Source organism: Hyposmocoma kahamanoa, unplaced genomic scaffold (assembly GCF_003589595.1).
Source record: "Hyposmocoma kahamanoa isolate Upper Pololo Valley unplaced genomic scaffold, ASM358959v1 84, whole genome shotgun sequence".
NCBI classification, from domain to species: Eukaryota; Metazoa; Arthropoda; class Insecta; order Lepidoptera; family Cosmopterigidae; genus Hyposmocoma; species Hyposmocoma kahamanoa.
This window is the reverse complement of record NW_020654229.1, coordinates 1,681,779-1,702,874: the sequence shown is the minus strand read 5'-3', so window position 1 is coordinate 1,702,874 and position 21,096 is coordinate 1,681,779. Positions and strand designations below refer to the sequence as shown.

General features: G+C 37.0%; 1 protein-coding gene across 1 annotated transcript; it reads left to right on the top strand.

Annotated features, from left to right (window-relative positions):
- The first annotated feature begins 873 nt into the window (after window positions 1-873).
- On the top strand, window positions 874-18,030 carry LOC113234389 (intersectin-1-like). Its single transcript, XM_026469699.1, has 14 exons — window positions 874-891; window positions 1,006-1,204; window positions 5,005-5,088; window positions 6,627-6,760; window positions 7,550-7,613; window positions 9,645-9,749; window positions 10,654-10,716; window positions 11,593-11,725; window positions 13,240-13,399; window positions 13,757-13,935; window positions 14,242-14,377; window positions 15,034-15,123; window positions 16,137-16,245; window positions 17,420-18,030. Exons 1-14 carry the CDS (start codon window positions 874-876, stop codon window positions 17,479-17,481), a joined length of 1,536 nt encoding a protein of 511 aa, XP_026325484.1. The 3' UTR covers window positions 17,482-18,030.
- Window positions 18,031-21,096: the final 3,066 nt, after the last annotated feature.

Below are 21,096 nucleotides of genomic sequence, written 5' to 3'. Positions count from 1 at the left end.
AAGGCGTGCCATTAAGTTTAATTATGAAGAAATTTTAATCGTAAATGTTAGCTGGTTTCAAAAAGATGATATTGTCTGATTGTGAATCGTGATTTTTTTTATCCCAAAGTAAGTAGCTAAAGCACTTGTGGTATGGAAATCGGAAACATCGACGGTACTACAAACACCCAGGCCAGAGACAATATAGAAAAGTTTTCTACACTCACTCGTTCGAGGATCGAACCAGGGACCTCAGAGATGGCGACACCATGAAAACCGATGTGCAAGTCACTCGACCAGAGGCCGTCCTGTTGTTGTTGCGTTTGACAATTTGTGTACTCAAGAATTCATAATTAGTGTTAATGAGAATTCAAGTGATGATCCCCGTTCATATGGAGAAGAATCCGACGGTTCATTATAATTTTTTAGAATTATTTATAATTTATTTCATATCATTATAATTGATTAGACAGTTACCAAAATTTATCAACTTGATTAATCTTCTTTGGTAAACTATCAAACACTCGATTTTTTTTCCGAAATAACGTTTGTTCGAATTTTCATTACACCGAAAACCGAATTATAACGAAACCGTTGTTCTTTCAAGATATGTTGGATGTTTATCGCAAAGACACGATTAGGTTCGGTTAAGTTAGGTTTAAAGGAAAAAAAAAATCCTCTCAAAATTACTTTCGAGGTTATGAAAATTCGAGCTAACGTTATTTCTGGAAAATGTCATTTTGGACCACTGATAGGTAAACTATTTTCATTACATAGTCTGTTAATAAAATATCGGAGCTAAGGAGTCTAAGAAGTATTGCATTTTTCGCCTATGGTTGTATGTCAATAATTACGGAACTTCGGAGGCATGCATATATGTCAAAAGTTAAATAAATGGTTGAACGGAGTATGGTAGGATAGTTTCACAAAATAATTTTCTAAATTGATTTAGGTCTGGGTGCCTTGGGTATAACTATCTGAAAAACTTAAGAACAACTCAATTAATAAAACAAATTCAATGCACAGGTGGAAGCAGCACGAGCTATAGTCGAAAACAAACAAGCCGATCTCGACAGCAACAAGTCTCAACTGTCAGAATTGACAGCTAAAGTGTCCGAACTGGGCGAGAAGTGTCAAAAAGTCTGGCAGCTTTACGAACAGAGACGGCAGGAGTACTTGGAGAAGAAGAGCACAGCACCTGCTGCTGCTGCTTGGGGTGCTCCAGGTAACCCTTGTTCTTCATTATACTTAATTTCATTAAGGAAGAAGGTATCCATAATATTAACCTTAGAACTAAGTCCAAAGTCACGGTACCACGATTTCGTTTAACTAAGATAAATGATTCTTTTATGGGGAATATCTATACGTTTTTACAATAAGATTCCGGAGTTTATATTAAGATTAACATTTCCTAAATTTCAAACTTACATTAAAAGTATTTTAATTGAAAAGTCATATTACAAAATTGAAGAGTACGTCAAATTCAAAATAATCTTTATTTCATAGGTAAGCATTATTACACTTGAAATCGTCACAATGGTTAAACTCTACCGCTCATTCGTAAGGCAGATTCCCCTGAGAAGAATGAGCAAGAAACTCTAGGGGTTGCTCTTTGTAAATAACATTTACAATATTTTTTTATTTTTTTATTTGAAACGTCAGTGATCGAGGCTACCTCCATGAGCTAAACGGGTTACTACCACGAATTTTTATCATCCAAGTACGCAGAAGTTGTATAATAACCATTAGTATAAAGTTTTTGTTTCTCTATAGTTTCAAACCTCGTGGAAGGCAAATTTTGTATATCAACCGGAATCTTGTTATAGAAGCGTATACATTGCCCCTTAAATGATTTTTTGACTTTGTGAAGACGACTATCAAGAAAAGCTAGTTTATTTCTATTCCTCGTATTAATGTTATGTCTGTCACTATTTTTCATAAATAAATTACTATTCCTTTTAACATAAATTACATTCTCATAAATGTACTGTGAGGCTAGTGTAAGAATGTTAATTTCCTTAAACTTATCTCTCAAAGATACTTTGGGGCCCAGATTGTAAATTGCCCTAACTGCACGTTTCTGCAGAACAAAGATTCTATTGATATTAGCGGCATTACCTCAAAGCAAACGTGTTAAATAAAGATGTATGGAAAGGCGACATAGCTCTTAGATTCCACACAAATTTGATTCAATGTGTATTCCAAAGCATTTTAGTTTATTTGAAAAGAGCAATCCCTAGAGTTTCTTGCTCGTTCTTCTCAGGGAGGTCAGCGTAGTGAACGAGCAGTAGCTTAAAAAATGACGTTTTCAAGTGTAAATTTATTTTTACTTATGGAATAAATGATTCTTTGCCTTTGAAGTCACCAGAGTAGAAGCGGGAAAAACTGTATTTAACAGACTTCAAAAAGAAGAGGAGGTCTTTAATTCAACTGTATTTTTTTTTTCTATGTACGTTACGCAATTTGGCCGGCATTTGCGACCCGATTTTGATGATTCCTTTTTTTGTTGGAAAGAGGGTACCTCAGAAGAGGTCCCATTTCAATTTGACGAAAATATTCCACCTCTAAGGGTGGTAAACTAGGGGATGAATGACTTTTGAGGTCGGTTTTTTAGTACTCTGTACCGAAGTTAGGTTATTATTGTATTGTTTGGCTTTTGGTTCGTCTGTTTTATCAAATTTATAAAACGCTTCTTATGTAGTGGTATTACCACGGACAAAAACAATTATCCGTGATGCTACTAGACCTGTCGGTAGTTACACGGGAGATTATTATTGCCCGTGTAACTACTAGTAATTCTGCTAGTAGTTCCACGGGCAATAAAGGAAATATTTATAGAAATAGAAATAGAAATTATTTATTCAATGTAAAGCACAGCACACATACAATTTACAAACAAAACAAAAACATAAAAAATAGAAGAAAGAAAGAAAGATAAGGGAGACAGGATGTGTGCTGTGCAGCCACTGAATCCGTCATCCACTCAGCTATTGCCGTCTCACTGAAAGTGTGGTACGACGCTGATTTTCAGTGGATTCGGCGATGATCCGTGCGGCACGGAACACAGTGGACGTCACAAATATACAAATTGAAAATTAAAATTAACAAATATATTTTTTTCTTTGTATGTTACATTTTATTTATTTCACCTCTAAGGATGGCAAACTAGGGGATGAATCCGGATTCTCGCACTTTCCGTTAACCGATTGCAATAAAACTTGGAAAATAGATGTAATTTCACGAACTTTTGAGGTCAGATTTTTTATAAAAATGTTTTTAATAATGCTGGATCAAATGGACGTAGTTAAGCCAAAAGTATCCAATCCACGAAATTATCAAATAAAGAGTTACATCTACTAAACGGTTCGTAAAGTCTACGCTCTTAGATCAGCAAAAAATCCAACATATAAAAATAAATATCTCTGGAGTTACATGACATTATAAGTTTTTAAAATAAAACAAGAGTGAGAAACACTTTTAAACTTCAATCTGTCATATCCCGAAAGTGACTGGATGTGCATTGGATCCTTTTCGCTTAACTACGTCCAAATGGTTTATATGAAAAATTCACGATACACCTCAGAATATTGTCTAAAGAATGTGCTAATTTATTTCACGATTGGATGTAATTTACCCGATCATATAATATCTTTAAAAACTGGCCAAATTAAAGTCTAAAACGAGTTTTTTAAGAATAACACAAGTCTAAAAAGTGTTACAAATGACGAAGTGTTTTGTTCCCGACTGAAAGACCTTTTATTGGATAATGAATTCTACAGTGTAGAGGAATTTCTTTTAAAGAAATTGTAATTATATTTTAATTTTGGACTTTTTGAATTTTTATTTGTATTTTTGTAGTTCGTATTTTTCTTTTAATTACTTTATTTTCTATTAACAATAAAGTTATTGTTTAAATTAATGACGATCATGTTATCCCTTGACATTATATTTCGAATTGTAATTTTATGAAATAAAGTATTCTATTATATAAAATGTCTAACTTTGCACATAATTTTTATTTTAAGATATTTCTCTTTAAGACTCGATATTACCTCAGCTGGGATCCAAATTTTCTCCTTGTTCGCTTGCTTCGAAATTTTTTTTTACATCCACTGAACTAAGTACAACACGTGTAGTATACGATCATCGAGTATATAACCAGAAATAGAGACGAAATAAGGGCCATATATTCCTGGTAACACATTAGCGATAAAGCTCTTATAAATATCAACTCTCGTTTGCACTGAAATATAGACAGGCCAACTACTGACCTGTGTGTACATCTCCGTATATTCCAAAAAATATTCTGTATTTATAAATAATGTCTCTAACAATGCCGTGCTGTTCTATTCGGTGGTGTGGGAAAAACAGCAACCATCTAATTACAAAACAAACGGAATCACGTTTCATCGATAGTTAAATATTAAATATGTAATTTTGCAATTTTCGTCTATTATAGCAAAGCTCCAGTTAACTGGTCGATTTGAAGTGAAACTGTTGACGACACCCGTCAATTGTTTCGAATTCGGGCTAGCCAATCGGAGCGCAGTTGTCACAGTAACGATATGGCAGAATAGTTATCAAACAAATTAAATGACATTTCGTCTCTATTTCTGGTTATATACTCGATATATACGATATACATTCTTCAAATGGTTTTAATATCGTTTGTAAAAAAAAAATCTGTAATAATGCCGGTATCCCTGCAGAACCGATTCGGCACGGGAATAAGAATACTAAGGGTCGTATTCTAGAACTCTACTCAATGCTCAAGTCAGGACTAGAGTATGATTCAAAGCACTAGAAATCATACTCAAGTTCTTGCCATTAGGGTCGTATTTCCGGTGCTTGAAATCATACTCAAGTCTGCTCAAATCCTGACTTGAGCATTGAGTACAGTTCTGGAATACGACCCTATGATTTGAATGATGATGAAAAAGTTATCCTGTATTATGATAGGAACGTCGTGATAAGAGGTTTGAAATTTATTTATAACATGCATTGATCGTTGGGTTGTCTTCGCAGAAGCTGACTGGGGCACGTCGGACGACGCCTGGGGCGACAGCGGCGCCGCAGATGAGGCCTGGAACGACGCCGCCGCCACCACCGGTAATTGTTTATTTCATTTTCTCCCTATGGCCGTAGCTTGGCAGTATTTGTGTGACAAACCTCCCCGTGATAATATTTATTTCAATTGATAAAGCTAAGTTTGCTTATTTGGTAATGAACTATTGTTTTACATTTTCAAGGACAAGGACAACGATATAGAATTACGTATATAGCTGTCTTTGTCGTTTAATCATCGCCGCGAAAACTTGTTGTTTCAGTTTTTATATATTTTATATTATATTAGTTATTATTTACGTATTTCTAATTACTCTCATAGATTGAACTGTATTAAAAATGTTCTCCTCACCTTTTCCCAATAATTTTGTATATATCATTTCGTTTATTTTTATTATTTCTTTTCATCTCGATTGTCGTGCTCAATTTTCACGTTGATAAAATTACTGTGCAAATGTTTTCAAATCAGCTGTGACCTTGCAGCCATGTTTGGCTGTGTCAATCTTTTGCAGTCATTGAACGTGGCGCTCGCGCTGACATAAAAATGTGACATCACGGTGGACGCCATGTTAGCTATAATGATAAAATTTTAAAATGTTCTTTATCAAACACACATATGACAAATTCAATGGAGAACTCCAAATGAATTCGGCGTTTCACAAGGCAGGGGTCCTACACTGTTTTTTATTTACATCATTGAATTTCTTGTGGATTTGACTTGTGCGTTCGATTTACTTTGTTACGTCATAGTCTAACTTTAATCACATAAAATTGGGATAACATTAAGTTTTCTAAATACAGCGTGGCTACGCATTTCACTCCTGCATCTGAAGTTTCTCCTTTTGACACACATTTAACAAATTGTATAGATAACTCCAGTTAAATTCGACGTGTCACAAGGCATTGTCTTGGGTCCTACACTGTTATTTATTTACGTCATCGATGTTCTTCTCGATTTGACTTGCCGGTTGGATTTTCTTTGTTACGTCACGGTCGAACGTTCACTGAACATAACATAACAATATACTTGTATAATTATTAATATAAAGATCGAACACTCAGAAAAAAATCCTTCGATCCGCCGGGATTTGAACTGACGTCTTCTAGCATACCGTGTCACATGCTATGCCAACTAAGCCGCGGAACGAACTAGCGGACCTCACAAATTTTTCTATGCGCTTAAATTTTTCTATCTTTGTATTTGGTTTTTCAACGACTTTTTAGCCGTAGCGCCATTTATGAGAAGTCTATGATATTTCGTCATTTCGTCGATCTTTGTATTGATAATTATAATAAAGTAGTGGAGTAATTTTACATAAAAATAATTGAATATCAATTCAATAAAAATTTAAATCTCTAGCCGGGGCTGGACGCTGTAAAGGTATGTAACTAGGTGACTTATTATATTACACTATTTATTTATTTACACGTATGGACTGCGAGGTGTAAAGCAACTTGGGTATCCAGTAACCGGCCTCGGTAACGTCGATACATGGACACTCTTCGGCCAAAATAGAATGCTATTATATTACGTTGAAAGTAATGATTAGCTCCGACTTATATATTGTATATCTTGTCACTAGCGACCGAAGAAGTGGCCCCAGCTGCGGCCCCAACAACGGAGCAAGCAGTGGCCACTGGCGGTCCCAAATGGCGCTGCGTGTACGAGTTCACAGCTAGGACTGTTGACGAGCTCAGCTTGCAACCTGGAGATCTGGTCAGTTCACACTTCACATTTCTTTAATGGCCATAATAATGATAAACGCCTATTCCAATTAAAAATTCAAGACTTAGAAACAGTCTACAACAGATGCAGAAAATAATAATACTTAGTTCAGATAATATGATCCCGATGCGGTTGCAGTAGAGTTTCTTTTACAAGGAGTTCGTCCAGGGAAGTACTTTCACCTTACCTATTTCTGCCACCAAACAGTAACGTTAGCATTACTGCGTTCCGATTTAGAAGGGTAAGGGTGCTGGTGAAATTGCAGGCGCATTGGAATTGTCAACTTGTGTCTCAGGGTGACGGGCGCAGTGGCAGCGCCCCTCAGATCTTTGCGATTTAAAGCTTTGAGTTGCACTGCAACTGTTATGGACAGGCGTGTAGCTTACCGTCAGGAACACGACTTGTTCTTCCCATCACTTGATAGACACGATTTTTGTCTTAATGTCCTAGAATACAAAAGTAGTGTTATCGTCTAAGACTTAAGTTTTCCCCCGGTTTTGCAAATCGAAATTTCCAACATGGATTTATGGAAAAGACATTTAGTAAACTAATTTCAATATTGCTTTATAGTTTTTGATCAATGAAACATTGTTTAAGCGGAGAGCATTTAACACTGAAAATGCGAGGTGGCTCGAATTGTGTCCGGGAGTGTATACGCATGTCTATACGCACATGAATATATGTGTACCTATGCATGTGCGTACCAGCCTGTCAGTAGAGGTGTGTGCTCAGCAGTGAAACGTGAGAATGATTATATTGATAACGTAAGAATGTGTGCAGGTAAGCGAGGCGACGGCGCCGCGTGGAGACGCCGAGCCGGGATGGAGATGGGGTTCAGCCAGAGGTATGTTATAAAAAATGTAATACTAAGTGGTCCCTGCGACTTAGTTTGCATAGAATAAATTCTTCGAGTAGCCTACTGTACTACTTAGTAACAGTAGAGCTCTTTTGATAGTGTTCGTCCGTGGAAGTACTGCCACCTTACCTATTTCTGCCGCCAAACAGTAATGTCAGCATTACTCTGTTCCGGTTTTGAAGGGTAAGGGTGCTGGTGAAAGTACAGGCACATGGGACTTGTCAATTTATGTCTCAGGGTGACGGGCGCAGTGGCAGCGCCCGTCAGATCTTTGCAATTTAAAGTTCCGAGTGGCTTTGCAACTGTTATGGACAGGCGTGTAGCTTACCATCAGGCGAACGACTTGTTCATCCCTTCACTTGATGACAAAAACTTGAGAAATAATTGGTTCTCTATACAAACTTTCATCCCCTATTTCATCCTCTTTTAGATTTATTTTTGTGACAAAAAGTAGCCCTTTCAGTAGTCCCATCTCTTTCTATACCAAAATTCATCAGTAGGTCATTGACCTATTAGGGCAGTTTTTAGACGCGAAAGTGTAACAAACAGAGTTACTTTCGCATTTATAATATTAGTTTGGACAGGGCTCCGTCACTTGCTCGAGGTTACCCGATAAGCGCCTACCGCTGAGTGTATCGCCGGCAGTACAAGCGCTCATACAAGTCTTTCATTTGCATTACAATCCTTGTACAACCCCAGCATTCGGTTCCGCATGACTGCACACGGCGGGCAACATAATTTTCACCTCTAAGCGCGTGTTTAAGTTACTTTTTGTAGGTATTTTCGATTTTGTATGAGAGTGATGTATCTGTTACGCATACACGGTAAAAACAGATTACTTAGAAAAAGACAAAATTCTTTATATGAAGACAAATTTATTAAATCCAACAAAACAATCCTCTCCCTATAGACGCTAGAGAATAATTACTTGATAATAGTAAAAAAATGTCTCAAAAGTGTATTTTTGTTATAAGACAGAAATATTTAATCCAAGAGCAAATTAATTTACTTCAAGTCACAAAGCCACTCTAGATTCAACAAAATATTTGTTTGTTATTAGAAATGTCCGATTTTGATTTGAAAAAAAAAATGAATGAAAAATTGAGAGGTACTTAATTATTTGACTGAAGATTTATGTTTTCTAATTTCAAAAAGGGCAAATTTATTCAGTGCCCAACCATACTTCAGGACCATTCAGTGCCGTATAAATAAATGCTACAGCGGCTGAAAGCACTAACAATTCAAAATATATGAGATGACTTTATACTATTGAAGTTAACAAAACGATAGCGCGTTTCAGAGTACAACTAATGCCATCTAGCAGTGGCGTGACGGAACTAATTGCATGTTAAAGTTGTGCTTGTTACAAATGTAGTTTGATTTCATAATGTAACCAAATTTCTTAAAATATGACTATAAATAACACCCTAACAAACTAGAGATACTACGTATTGTTTCTTTGGACAAATGACTGTTTATGATTTTTATGATTACAAGCACAAGTAAAAGCAAACGTTACTGTGTGCGGCTTCGGCGACATGTCACGACATCATTGACTATGAAAACGCAACGAAATGTTGCTTTAAGAATATATTCTAGACTCTAGAATTTAGAATATTAATCTGAATAGAAAACTACTTCTTCTTTTGTTTAAGAATATATTTTCTTCAAATACACCCAAGAAATTTTGAATTCATTTAAGATTATTTAAATTTGATGTAAGAGGTAAAAATTTCTTGATGTAAGTAATGTCCAATTAATTGATTAGAAATGAAATAAAATCTTGAAGTGAACGTATTTGTCTCAAAGTTAGAATAAAGTTAAGAGTAAAATTATATTAGAAAAAGATAAGCAGCATTTTTGTAGTGACAATATTTTATTACTTTTAACAAATATTTTTTCAGAATTAGCAAATATTTTGAGAAATTGCTCTTTCTTATTAGTAGAAATCCTTTTTTTCTGTGTAGTAACTATTGAGTAACCTGTGGTTTGGATTGCAATTTTCGCTTTTCAACGCAGGTGAATCTGGATGGTTCCCCGAGTCCTACGTGGAAGACATTAACGCGGCCTCAGCGTATGCCGCCGAAGTCGTCGAACCAATGGAAACCAAGACTCAGCTTGAAGGTCAGTGGACTCTTGAATCAACAGTAGACATGAAAGGTTTTTTATGTAATTTCGTTCCAATAATGACAACAAAACTGAAGAGCACAGTGACCTCTGGCGAGAATTCAAATCAACACATTGTATAAGTGAAAATTATTGTCATTGTCTCATTCGTAATCATATTCAGTCGCGTTCGATATTCGATAAGTCAGATCGACATATAAATAAGCTTTATGGTAATGTACAGTCCACTTCCTGAATCAATAAACCAGAAGATTTAAGTTTCGAAGGAGTTTTATTGAAGAAAAGAAGGATACCGAAGGCAGGTCCTGGTCCATTTGAGGTGGATTGGGACAAGGTCAGCAATAATCGGAAAGTTTTATTTTGTATAACGAATAATCAATTTTAAATTTTCAGTTTATCGAAATATTTTTTTGTTACAAGAAACGAAAGTAAAGCCTATACTCATACAATATGGTAGCTTCTTGTTTGGAGAACCAAATGGTAAGTCCAATTCGTCGTCGTTCAGCAATGAACCGTTAGATGGCAGCACATTGATTGAAATATCAATATAATATCGAAACGTCGTAACTTGATTGAACTTTTTACGATATAGCGACTGGGTAAAATTTACATTATATTAAACAGTCTATAATTTATTACATATTTTTAAATTAAAAACTATGACCAATCGTTATCAAGATTTCATAGTGTTTATCATTTTGTTTGTATATGTTTTGGCAACATCGGTTCCGATAGTAATCGAGGCTTATGGAACTTCCATCTCTTAGTCAGAGGCCGTGGATTTATTATTATAAAAACGTGTGAAGTCCCGGATTGGACAGACGAGGGTGGCGGACTAAGGCGTAAACTCTCGCCTGTGTGGAGGCAGTTTGATTATTGATCGCTTCGTTATGTTTTCCAGGTATAGCAGAAGTACCTGAAGCTGAGATTACTGCAGATCTCGGAGGGGCTATGCCTGCAGTTGGTGAGTAATTTTTTAATGGCATAATTTTCGTATCATTTCCGAATCCGAGAAATGTCGGTCCGAAATGTCCCAAGGATCATTTTATCTCTAGGTGTATTGCGATATTCATATTTTCTCGGATTGGATGATGAAATACATTGTATGTAGCACGGGCGGCAATAATTACAATGATCAAGTCATTATAGCCCTCAGGGTTCGGCTTCGGGCTTCTAACAAATTCTCGTTAGTAATTTCTTATTTAACCGCCCTTAATACACAATGTACTATTAAGCAATGGGACGACCTGAACAATAAGGGCCTGCGCAAGCGCCTTTCTTAAGCATCAGAATCATTACATGAAGAAATCATCAAAATTAGGCTGCAACAAACTGAATCAAACATTCAAAAATACACCGAATTACATTGGAACTTAGCTTATTAACCGATCAAATACCGGAAGAAAACTTGGCGCATGATGAATTTGAAAACAGGTGTGTTAACGTCATATCTAAGCTCCGAAAACGTTTATACTCGCAAACCTCAGAGGATAAGTTTCGAACAACGGCGGAAGCAACCAGCAGTGGAAACGGCATTCGGTAGCCCGATATCGATATCCCCGCGTTCGACGGCAAAAATTATGCAAAATACTACGTATAATAACTATAACTATTATGTTAAATAGAACTACTAAAAATAACCTTTATGGAACTGTTTGATGCCGTGATCGACTCCTGATCTGACCTGACCGGACCTGAAGAATAAGAGCGTGCGCATTGGTACACTACTTCTGGCCAGAACCTTCTACACGAGACGCGCGCTTTCCGGACTAGTCTATCACCGCCTGTCTTCCAACCCGCATGTACATTTCTCATCGCCAATTTTCTGTTATTTTAACAGAAGGTGGTGACTTCTACATAGCAGCGTATCCATATCAATCCGCTGAGCCAGGAGACTTGATCTTCGACGCCGGAGAGAGAATCGAGGTCATCAGACGCGATGGGGATTGGTGGTGTGGACGGATTGGTATCAGGTAAGATTTAGTTACATAATCTCAGTACAGAGCACTAAAAAAACCGACCGCAAAAATACGTGGAATTACATATAATTAACAAGTATTATTGAAATCGGTTACCGAAAAGTGCGCAAACCCGGATTCATCCCCTAGTTCGCCACTATACGGAACTTGACACAATAAATGAGATAATAAAAATCGATTCTCAATACTCAAAGTATATTGAGAGACCAAAACGCCTTGAATTAGAGAATAGCAAAATCGACCATTAAAATAATTGCTCCTTACATTGACTTACAAATAAATGGACGACGGGTCTAATACAAAAACCACGAAAAAAATGTCCCAAGTCAACCTATTCGAAATTTAAATTGTTATGTCATCGCAGTATCGCGCTGTCAGTAGAACAAATGAAGACTAAAGCGGAGTGTCGCGCTCTGTATACTATTTTAGCGCCTTACAAGTGCGGACACTTTTTAGCGCGGACCCGACGTCCATATAATTGTAAGTCAATGGCTCCTTATAAAAAATTTAGGCGCTATTTATAAAAATGAATCTTCATGCGTGAACAGCCACCCTTAGAGGTGGATGATTTTTTTCAAAATTAAAGGGCACCACTATTGAGGTACCCTTTTTCCAACAAAAAAGAATCATCAAAATCTGTTCACAAATGGCGGAGTTATCGTGTAACACATACATACAAAAAAAACATACAGTCGAATTGAGAACCTCCTCCTTTTTTTGAAGTCGCTTACAATAGTTGGAATAAATTTACACACGATAACGTCATTTTTCAAGCTACACTTCATTTGCTGTGCTGACTTCCCCAAGAAGAACGAGCAAGAAACTCTAGGGATTGCTCTTTTCAAATAAACTTAAATGCTATGGAACACTTTGAATCAAATTTCTGTGGAATCCAGAGCCATGTCGTCGTTAGATACATATTTTTCTAACACGTACTCTGCAATTTTGTAATACGACTTTTCGATGAAAATAGATTTAGGCCGCGTTTCCATTACGTAGTAACGTTTTATTTGTCGTTGGACGACTGTCGCGTCTAGCCTGTTCCCATATCTGTCGTGATTATGTCGTGGGCGTTTATTTTATCATTGAGCAACTGTCGTGTCTAGCTGTTCCCACTAGACCGTGACGACAATTTATCGGTTCACGGCAGCAACCTTGTCGTTCGCACGACAGACTCGTCACATTTTCGTCGGGCAACTGTCGTTCTAGCTCTTTTCATTGTCACGACAATCTGTCGTCGTAACGTAAAAAAAATTGTAAAAGACAGTTATACGTCTTGTTCTATGTGTGAACAACTTTATATGCCATCCGCTAACTAAAATGGAGCTAAGTGACAAAATATTTTTTTGAGATATAAAAGAACCATAACCCGGTAACATAGAAATTGTTTACTGTTATTTTAGCTATGAATCGTTAGGGTAAGTTCCGATAAGTTGAACAAACTTTGAACCGCGTTAACAAAAATATAAATAGTAAAGAGCAGTAACATTCATGTATAATGTTTCCAGGACGGGAATCTTCCCCTCGAACTATGTTACCAAAGATACAATCACCTCAACAACCGCCAACGAGCCCATAGCAACAATACCAGAAGCCGTTGAACCCACACCTGAACCTTCGCCAGTGATCCAACCCACACCGATACAAGCAACATCGCCACCTGCACAGGTAACACGTTTAATACCATAAAATGTATAATCTGTTCAAAATATGTAATAGTCAGTGTATAATACTTAATATTTGACAAATGCGGTATAATCGGTACAAAACCCGTTACAATCGGTATAAAATACATTATAATCGATATAATACGTTATAATCGGTATAAAACGCGTTATGATCGGTATAAAACACGTTATGATCGGTGCAAAACACGTTATAATTGATATAAAACACGTTGTAATCGGTACAAAACACATTATAATCGGTATGTGGTAATATTACAATCTATATAAGCTGACACTCAAATGTTCAACAGATGTTTATTAACCTCCGCTGTTAAAACTTAGATTCTCCTCTTTCCAGGAACAAAAATCTTCTACCCCAGTGTCATCAGAAGTAGCGGCAATAACGGAGAACGCATCATCGTCGGCGGCAAACACGCGACCAGCGTCCGTCACACGTCGCGATTCCGGTCGCGACTCCGTCACAGGTCGCAGGAAGAACGAAATTGCACAGGCTATCGCTAGTTACACCGCCTCTAGGTAATATATTTACATGTCCTTATACACCGTTACATGTCTTCATACACCGCTTCGGTTAAAGAAACTCAGAAGGTTTTTACTTATGGTTGCTCTTGCAGCTAAAAATAATAACTTAAGATTATTATAGACTCCTTTACATGTCCTCATCCGCCACTGCATGTCTTCATCCACCGCAAATCTGATTGACTGATTATGTTCTGTACGGGAAGTTACTCAAATGTTTCCAGTGGTGCCGCCATCATTTTTTTTAATTCTGCCAGTTTAAGTAGTTAGTATAAGCGTTCAAAAATATGTTCGTAATTTCAGTGCTGAGCAACTTACGCTACAAAAAGGTCAACTTCTAGTGATACGTAAGAAATCAGACAGCGGATGGTGGGAAGGTGAACTCCAGGCTAAGGGTCGCAACAGACAGGTCGGATGGTTCCCTGCCAGCTACGTAAAGGTACGTACATTATATCGCACTTCCAGTAAAACAGTGAAAGTTAGCTATTGTGACAACATTTCAAAATGGCGGTTTTATCACTCGAATTTGACAGCTAATTGTGGATATAATAGCTTTATCGTGCTGGTATATTTTATATCCTGGTAAACTTTTCTTGCTTGTCACCGAAGTTAATGTTTTATGATACAATGTGGCAGTATGAACAAGCCGCGCGTCTGGTGGTAAGCGACACGCCTGTTCAGTAGCAATGCCGCTCACAATTTTAAGTCGCAAAGATCTGAGGGGCACTGCCACTGCGCCCGTCACCCTGAGACATAAGTTGACAAGTCCCATGTGCCTGTAATTTCACCAGCACCCTTACAGTTTTAAAGCTCTGAGTGGCACTGTTACTGTTATCGACTGGCGTGTCGCTTAACATCAGGCGCACTACTAGTTCGTACCGTCATTTGGTAGTAGAAAGATCTGTAACAAAAACACATAGTAGAATTTCGTCAACTTGATAACTTAACCTGTAGCTCTTGGTATAGAGCAACACGGTGTAGTATGGTCATGGTTTCAAGTCTCAATGGGTCGAAGAAAAATTTCCTATGTGTTTTTTCTTTGTAATAATAATCGTAACAAATTATTTTTTAGTAATTGTCACGACTCCGTTGCAGGTGCTGCAGTCGTCTGGACGCACCTCTGGCCGAACAACACCTGTACTGTCCAAGATGGACACTCTACCAGCGGAAACCGTCATTGACAAGGTACTGGCCCTTATCTATTGTATTACGCAATGTCTGAACGACAAGAAGCTCTAAATAGAGTTCTTCCCTCGTCTAGATATAGTCATACTATAGCCAAATTCGATGTAGAACGTTTATTAACAGAACGTTGCTAGCAGCCAATGATGGCAGGAGTAAAGAACATTTTTTATCAATGCTTATTATTTTTTGTAGACCTTGACTTCCCCGTCCCGGCTTGACGATTAGGGTGACGATTGACGATTATTAGGGTGGCTTGACTATTTCATCCTTAACTGATCTATTGTGATCACCACTAATTACAGTTCAGAGTCAAGACCAACAGCATTCAGGAACTGAAGTACTTTCCTGACTCTAACAGTTTTTGTCCTCTGGGTGTGGCTTGTGCCTACCCAGTGTGGAACTTCTTAGGCCCATTAGAACGCAGCAATGGGTGAGGAGATGCACAGGAGTTTCATCCGCCTCGTGGCAGAATCTACATTCTCTGTTTCCTCTCTGCTCAATATTTGACATGTGCTTGTTCAAGCTACAATGCCCTGTTAAGGCTCTAGTAAGTTTTCTGATGTCGTTTATGTCCAGTGACAGAGCTTCTCTACAATGCTTGGCACTGTAGGTAGCTATAGGGCTTTTGAATGCTCAAGACCCTTAGTCTGCAGCTACACATCACAGCCAGGCTGTGTGCTGAGGACCAATGAAGGCCTCCCTAGCACCAGTCTTTGCCAGTTCATCCGCTGCTTCATTACCCTCGATGTCATAGTTGAGGATAAACACTGACGGCGTCAAAAGACGATTCCTATAAATTTTCACGATAGAAAAATAGCACAAACTTACTTACTTTACATATACCAATTATTCAACTCGACCTAGGCAAAATGAACCGTATTTATACGAGAATAATTTGAATTCAACCTGAGATAGTATCGACTATTGCTATGATGTAATATGAACGTTAATCATAGGCTTTCGAGTGTTTAACATAACGTAGTAAAAATTATATTCATTTGTTCTGCACACAGGTGATAGCGTTGTACCCTTACACTGCTCAAAACGCTGATGAATTAAGTTTCGAGAAGGATGACATCATTGCTGTCACTGACAGGAGCCAGGACCCTGCCTGGTGGCAAGGTAATGCGATCGTTTTTTAAATTTTAATTCTCAGTATGACCAATAGATGGTGCATATAAAACCACTTGTCTATTTTCTAGCGCCATCTATTATATATCTATCTATAGATGGCGCTACAGAATTAGTTAAAAGCTGTCTTTTAGTTTATTTTTTGTCATACTTAGTGTTCCTATCACTAAACAAGTCGTACGCCTGCATCCTCATACCTTTAAAATACAAAGATCTGAGGAGCACTGCCACTGCGCCCGATACCCTGAGACAGTTGAAAAGTCTCATGTGCCTGTAACTTCACCAGCACCCTTACCCTTCATAACCGAAACGCAGTTATGCTCACATAACTTACTTTTTTTACTTACTTAGGTGATTTCTGTCGTCCACTAACTAAAACGCGGCAAAGTGACAAATCCGTTCCGGTCAAATATCCGTTTTAAATAGCAAAAGATAGAGCACAAAATTATCTTTTAAAGACAGTTAAAGTATTTGACTTATCGGAACTTGCCCTAACGATGCATAGCTGAAATATCATCAAACAATTTCAGTGTTGTAAAACTAGGTTATGGTTTTTTATGATATCTCAAAAAAATATTTTGTTACTTTTTTTACTTTGTGGGCGGCAGATCGACCCCTCCTACTTAAAGTATCGTATGTTGAAATTGCTAAGTTTACAGGGAAGCGTTAAGTTTTGAATTCACTGAAATGAGTAATAACACATGACTTTAGCATAGAAATGCTAAATTAAATTGTAAAATGATGAAATAAATTGTGGCTGTTCATCTAACCGACATGTAGGATTTTATAATACTCTGTGTAAGTTTTGCCGAATAGAACTGCTCATTTCGTACTCATATGTTGAGTGTGTGCGTTATTTATTTGTTATTATTTCAGTGAATTCAAAACTTTAAAACGCTTCGTTGTAATCTTGGCAATTTCGACATACGATATTTTAGGGGTCGAATTATCCCCAATTCTGGAAAAATCCGAGACAAATAAATCTTGTCGTGAGCTGGTCTCCACTTTCCGTCTGTTCGTCGAAGTCTAGGTAAATACTCTACCCATTCCAATAACGCCTTGTAATTGTGACACACAACTGAGATGACTTAAAGATTTTAGTGCGTTTTCGTACATTAATTCTTCTTACACAAACTGTCTGTACTAATTTGTCAACTTGTTTCAGGTGAACTCCGAGGCATGACTGGCCTGTTTCCCAGCAATTACGTCACGAAATTAGTCAACTAGCTTAACTAATAACATCCTTTCATATTAGTAAGTAGGTGATTAAAAATATCTTTAACTGAAAATATATCTATGTGCATGGACCGAATAATTGAGGTGGAGTGCTAATTGCGATACAAGAAGGCTTAGTCGGGTATTTTGTTGCATCGTCGCGACATCTGGTGTACCGACAAGTATCAAACGGTTATTTGTATGAATTAAGGGACCACTCGTCATTTTTATTAATACGCCATTTTCGTCAACCGGTCAATTTTCAAACTCGTCAATGATGTGAAAATATTTAAGTCGCCATTATAACTGCAATTTGTCAAAGCTACTCTAATTTCTAGTGATAGCAAACAAAACAACTAGATGGCGCTTATGGATTTTAATGAATTGTGCTGCCTATTTTATTTTGTTTAAGATTAGCGCCATCTTTCCATATTTCAAAGCGTTACTTTATAAATAAGTTTGTAACACACTATGCCATCTATTGACACGCATATCAATCATATCAATATTTAAATTTAACTGCCTCCGTGGCCGAACGGCTACCACGCCACGCAGAGGTCCCAGGTTCGATTCCCGGGCCGAGAGAAATATTTGTATGGGCTACATTTCGACCCCTCCTTCGTAAAGTATCGTATGTCGAAATTGCCAAGTTTACAAGGGAGCGTTTCAAATTCACTGAAATGAGCACACGTGATGTTATAAAATCCTAGATATCGGTTAGATGAACGACTACAGTTTATTTTATCATTTTACAATTTAATTTAGCATTTCTATGCTAAAGTCACATAGCAGGGGTCGATTTTATTTCTCTCGTGAGTTTGGGTGTAATTTGTGTTTGTCTATGTGTGTGTCCATGGCTCCCGCGACTCAGGGTTTCCCTAGCGCGATCAGCGCGATGTAGATCTAAGGCGGAATTTTGACCTTTTTCAGAGCTACGATCTGTAGTGTGGAAATTAGCAGTCCTCTCTAGTTATTGCCCCATGTCACATGTAATTATTAATACAAAGATTGGACATAAAGAAGATTTATTTTGATCTGACTTGACTTAAACCTGCGTCTGTATGCCAAATAGGTTTACGTCGAGTATATAACCAGAGACGAAATAAGGGCCATCCATCCCTGGCAACTCATCAGGCAAATGAGCCTTATATCACTTTTAAATATCAACTCTCGTTTGCGCTGAAATCACAAATTAGAAAGCTGAAATAGTACAGAGCCAACAACTGACCTGTGTGTACGTCTTCGTATATTCCAAAAATATTCTGTATTTATTGCAATAAAGATAATATCTCTAACAATCCGGAGCTGTTCCATTCAGTGGTGTGGGAAAAACAGCAAAACATCTAATTACAAAACAAACGGAATCACATTTCATCCGGTAATTAAATATGTAATTTTTAAATTTTCGCCCATTATAGCAAAGCTCAAATAAACTGGTCGATTTGAAGTGAAACAATTGACGTCACCCGTCAATTGTTTCGAATACGAACTGGTCAATCGAAGCGTATTTGTCACCATAATGATTTGGCAGAATAGTTTTCAAACATTAAATGAAATTTCGTCTCTTTTTTTTTGCTTTGAATCGATCTCATAAAACCCGCTTCAACATTTTTTATATATTTAATTACCGTCATAATATGTAATTATTATGTTTTCTTTTTTACAGATGTCAGTATTTTGAATCTAACTATACTTTTCAATAATAATGTCATATAATGTCCAAATCCTTGTCGTCCTTGACGAAATCATTAATAAGATGAGACTGTTAAAATTATGAATAAGATTCGCCTACGAATCGCATTGAAGTTAATCGATTTAAAAATCGCTATATCCTACGCAATTGCATTGATCTTCATAACAATCGAATTGTAATGAGCGTTACTAATGCCAAACCAGAGTCATTTCTGTCGATCTCTCACAGAGATCTGTAACAAACGCTTAGAGAAATAACGTAATGTCTTCTGACTTGATCTGTGGCACATTTGGTAAATCAGTTACCCTAGATTGTCATTATAGACGTGGGTTCCAGTCCTGTCAGATCGTAGGAACTATCCTTTGTTGTCAATCTTTGTATTAACAGCTGATACAAACCTCAATATATAATAAAATTGGGGATATTACTGATTATTATACGGTGTGAAAATACGGTTCCTAAAAATTTTCACGACAGATAAAAAACACAAACTTACCTCGAAATTTTACAAGAAAACGTCTGTATTCAACAGGTACTTGACGTATATTGTAAAAAAATAGATTCTGAAATAGAGCCAGTGCGGCTGCTGCTCGACTCAAGCAAAACTAATTAGTACGGGAAAATTTTGAATTTAAGCTGAGGTTCTCTCTTAGTAAATATGACAGACTAGTGGAATAATTTCGCAAAAAAATATACGAATATCATTGTAGTAAAAATCAGTATTCGCGAATATTAACTTACACTCGAGTGCAATAAAATCGGGAAGTAAGAGCGGTTACACTTACTTACACGGACAGCGGGCGGTGGCGCGATCAATTTTGACAACTTTACATTGACTTTACTGGTGAAGAAAAAAATTATATTCATTTCATCGTCATTTATATAGCATCTAAAATACGTTCTTAAATATTTTTATTACACATACATTACGCATTTTTATTTAATAAACCAGATGCTATTTAAATGACGCAAACAATTTTTTGTCTTCACCTGTAAAGTCAATGTAAACTTGTCAAAATTGAGATAGTACCGGTTGCCAGTTCACAGTCGATATGCTGCTCTGGACGGCGGCAGTACACAAGGAACGCGTTTCAATCGAGCAGGGAATACGCATTCGAATACTCGAAGTGTCGTCTTTGCTTATTCACACATAGATATTAGTAATCTCACTATACTAAAGAAACAGACCTTAAAAGGTCGTGAAATTACACCTATTTGTCAAGTTTTATTGTAAATTGGTTACCACAAATTGCCCGAAACCAGATTCATCGCCTAGTTAGTCAACCCTTATGATGATTCTTTTTTTTGTTAGAAAGAGGGTACCTCACTATTGGCCTCATTTAAATTTGAAGAAAATATTCCACCTCTAAGGGTGGTAAAGGGGATGAATCCGGTTTCGCGCACTTTCATTCATTCATTTTTTTTAATAAAAAAATATATCGATCAATCAAATTAAGAGATGTCGTCGTAGGAAATAATTTCAGCAGTTTCAAAATAGAAGGATTAGGGTATTTTTGATGTGACTTATCTGACTGGACCTGATTTTCTTGCACGTGGGTGTACTAGTTTTAGAAAAGTTAAAATGCCGTTTAAAAAAATACCGATTCCGATTGTAACGAATATTATCTCACCAAAATGTTAACCGATCGACAAACTCATCAATCACATCAGAGATAGAGGCCCGTCTCAATTAGCTGCGTAATCACAACTGCATCGAAATTGCAAATTGCAATTAGAATGCTATTGGAGACCGGTTAAAATGTCGTTGGCGTGAATGCATTATAACTTCCAACTGCCTGTAAAACTGGCGTGAATACAGCTCAACCAACATATAATTATTTACACCCGCTTCTATCCGTTATCGTGTCATACAATTGAAATAAAATAATATGGGCAAAGATCGACTTGCCGTGTTATAGGTCTTACTGCTAGTC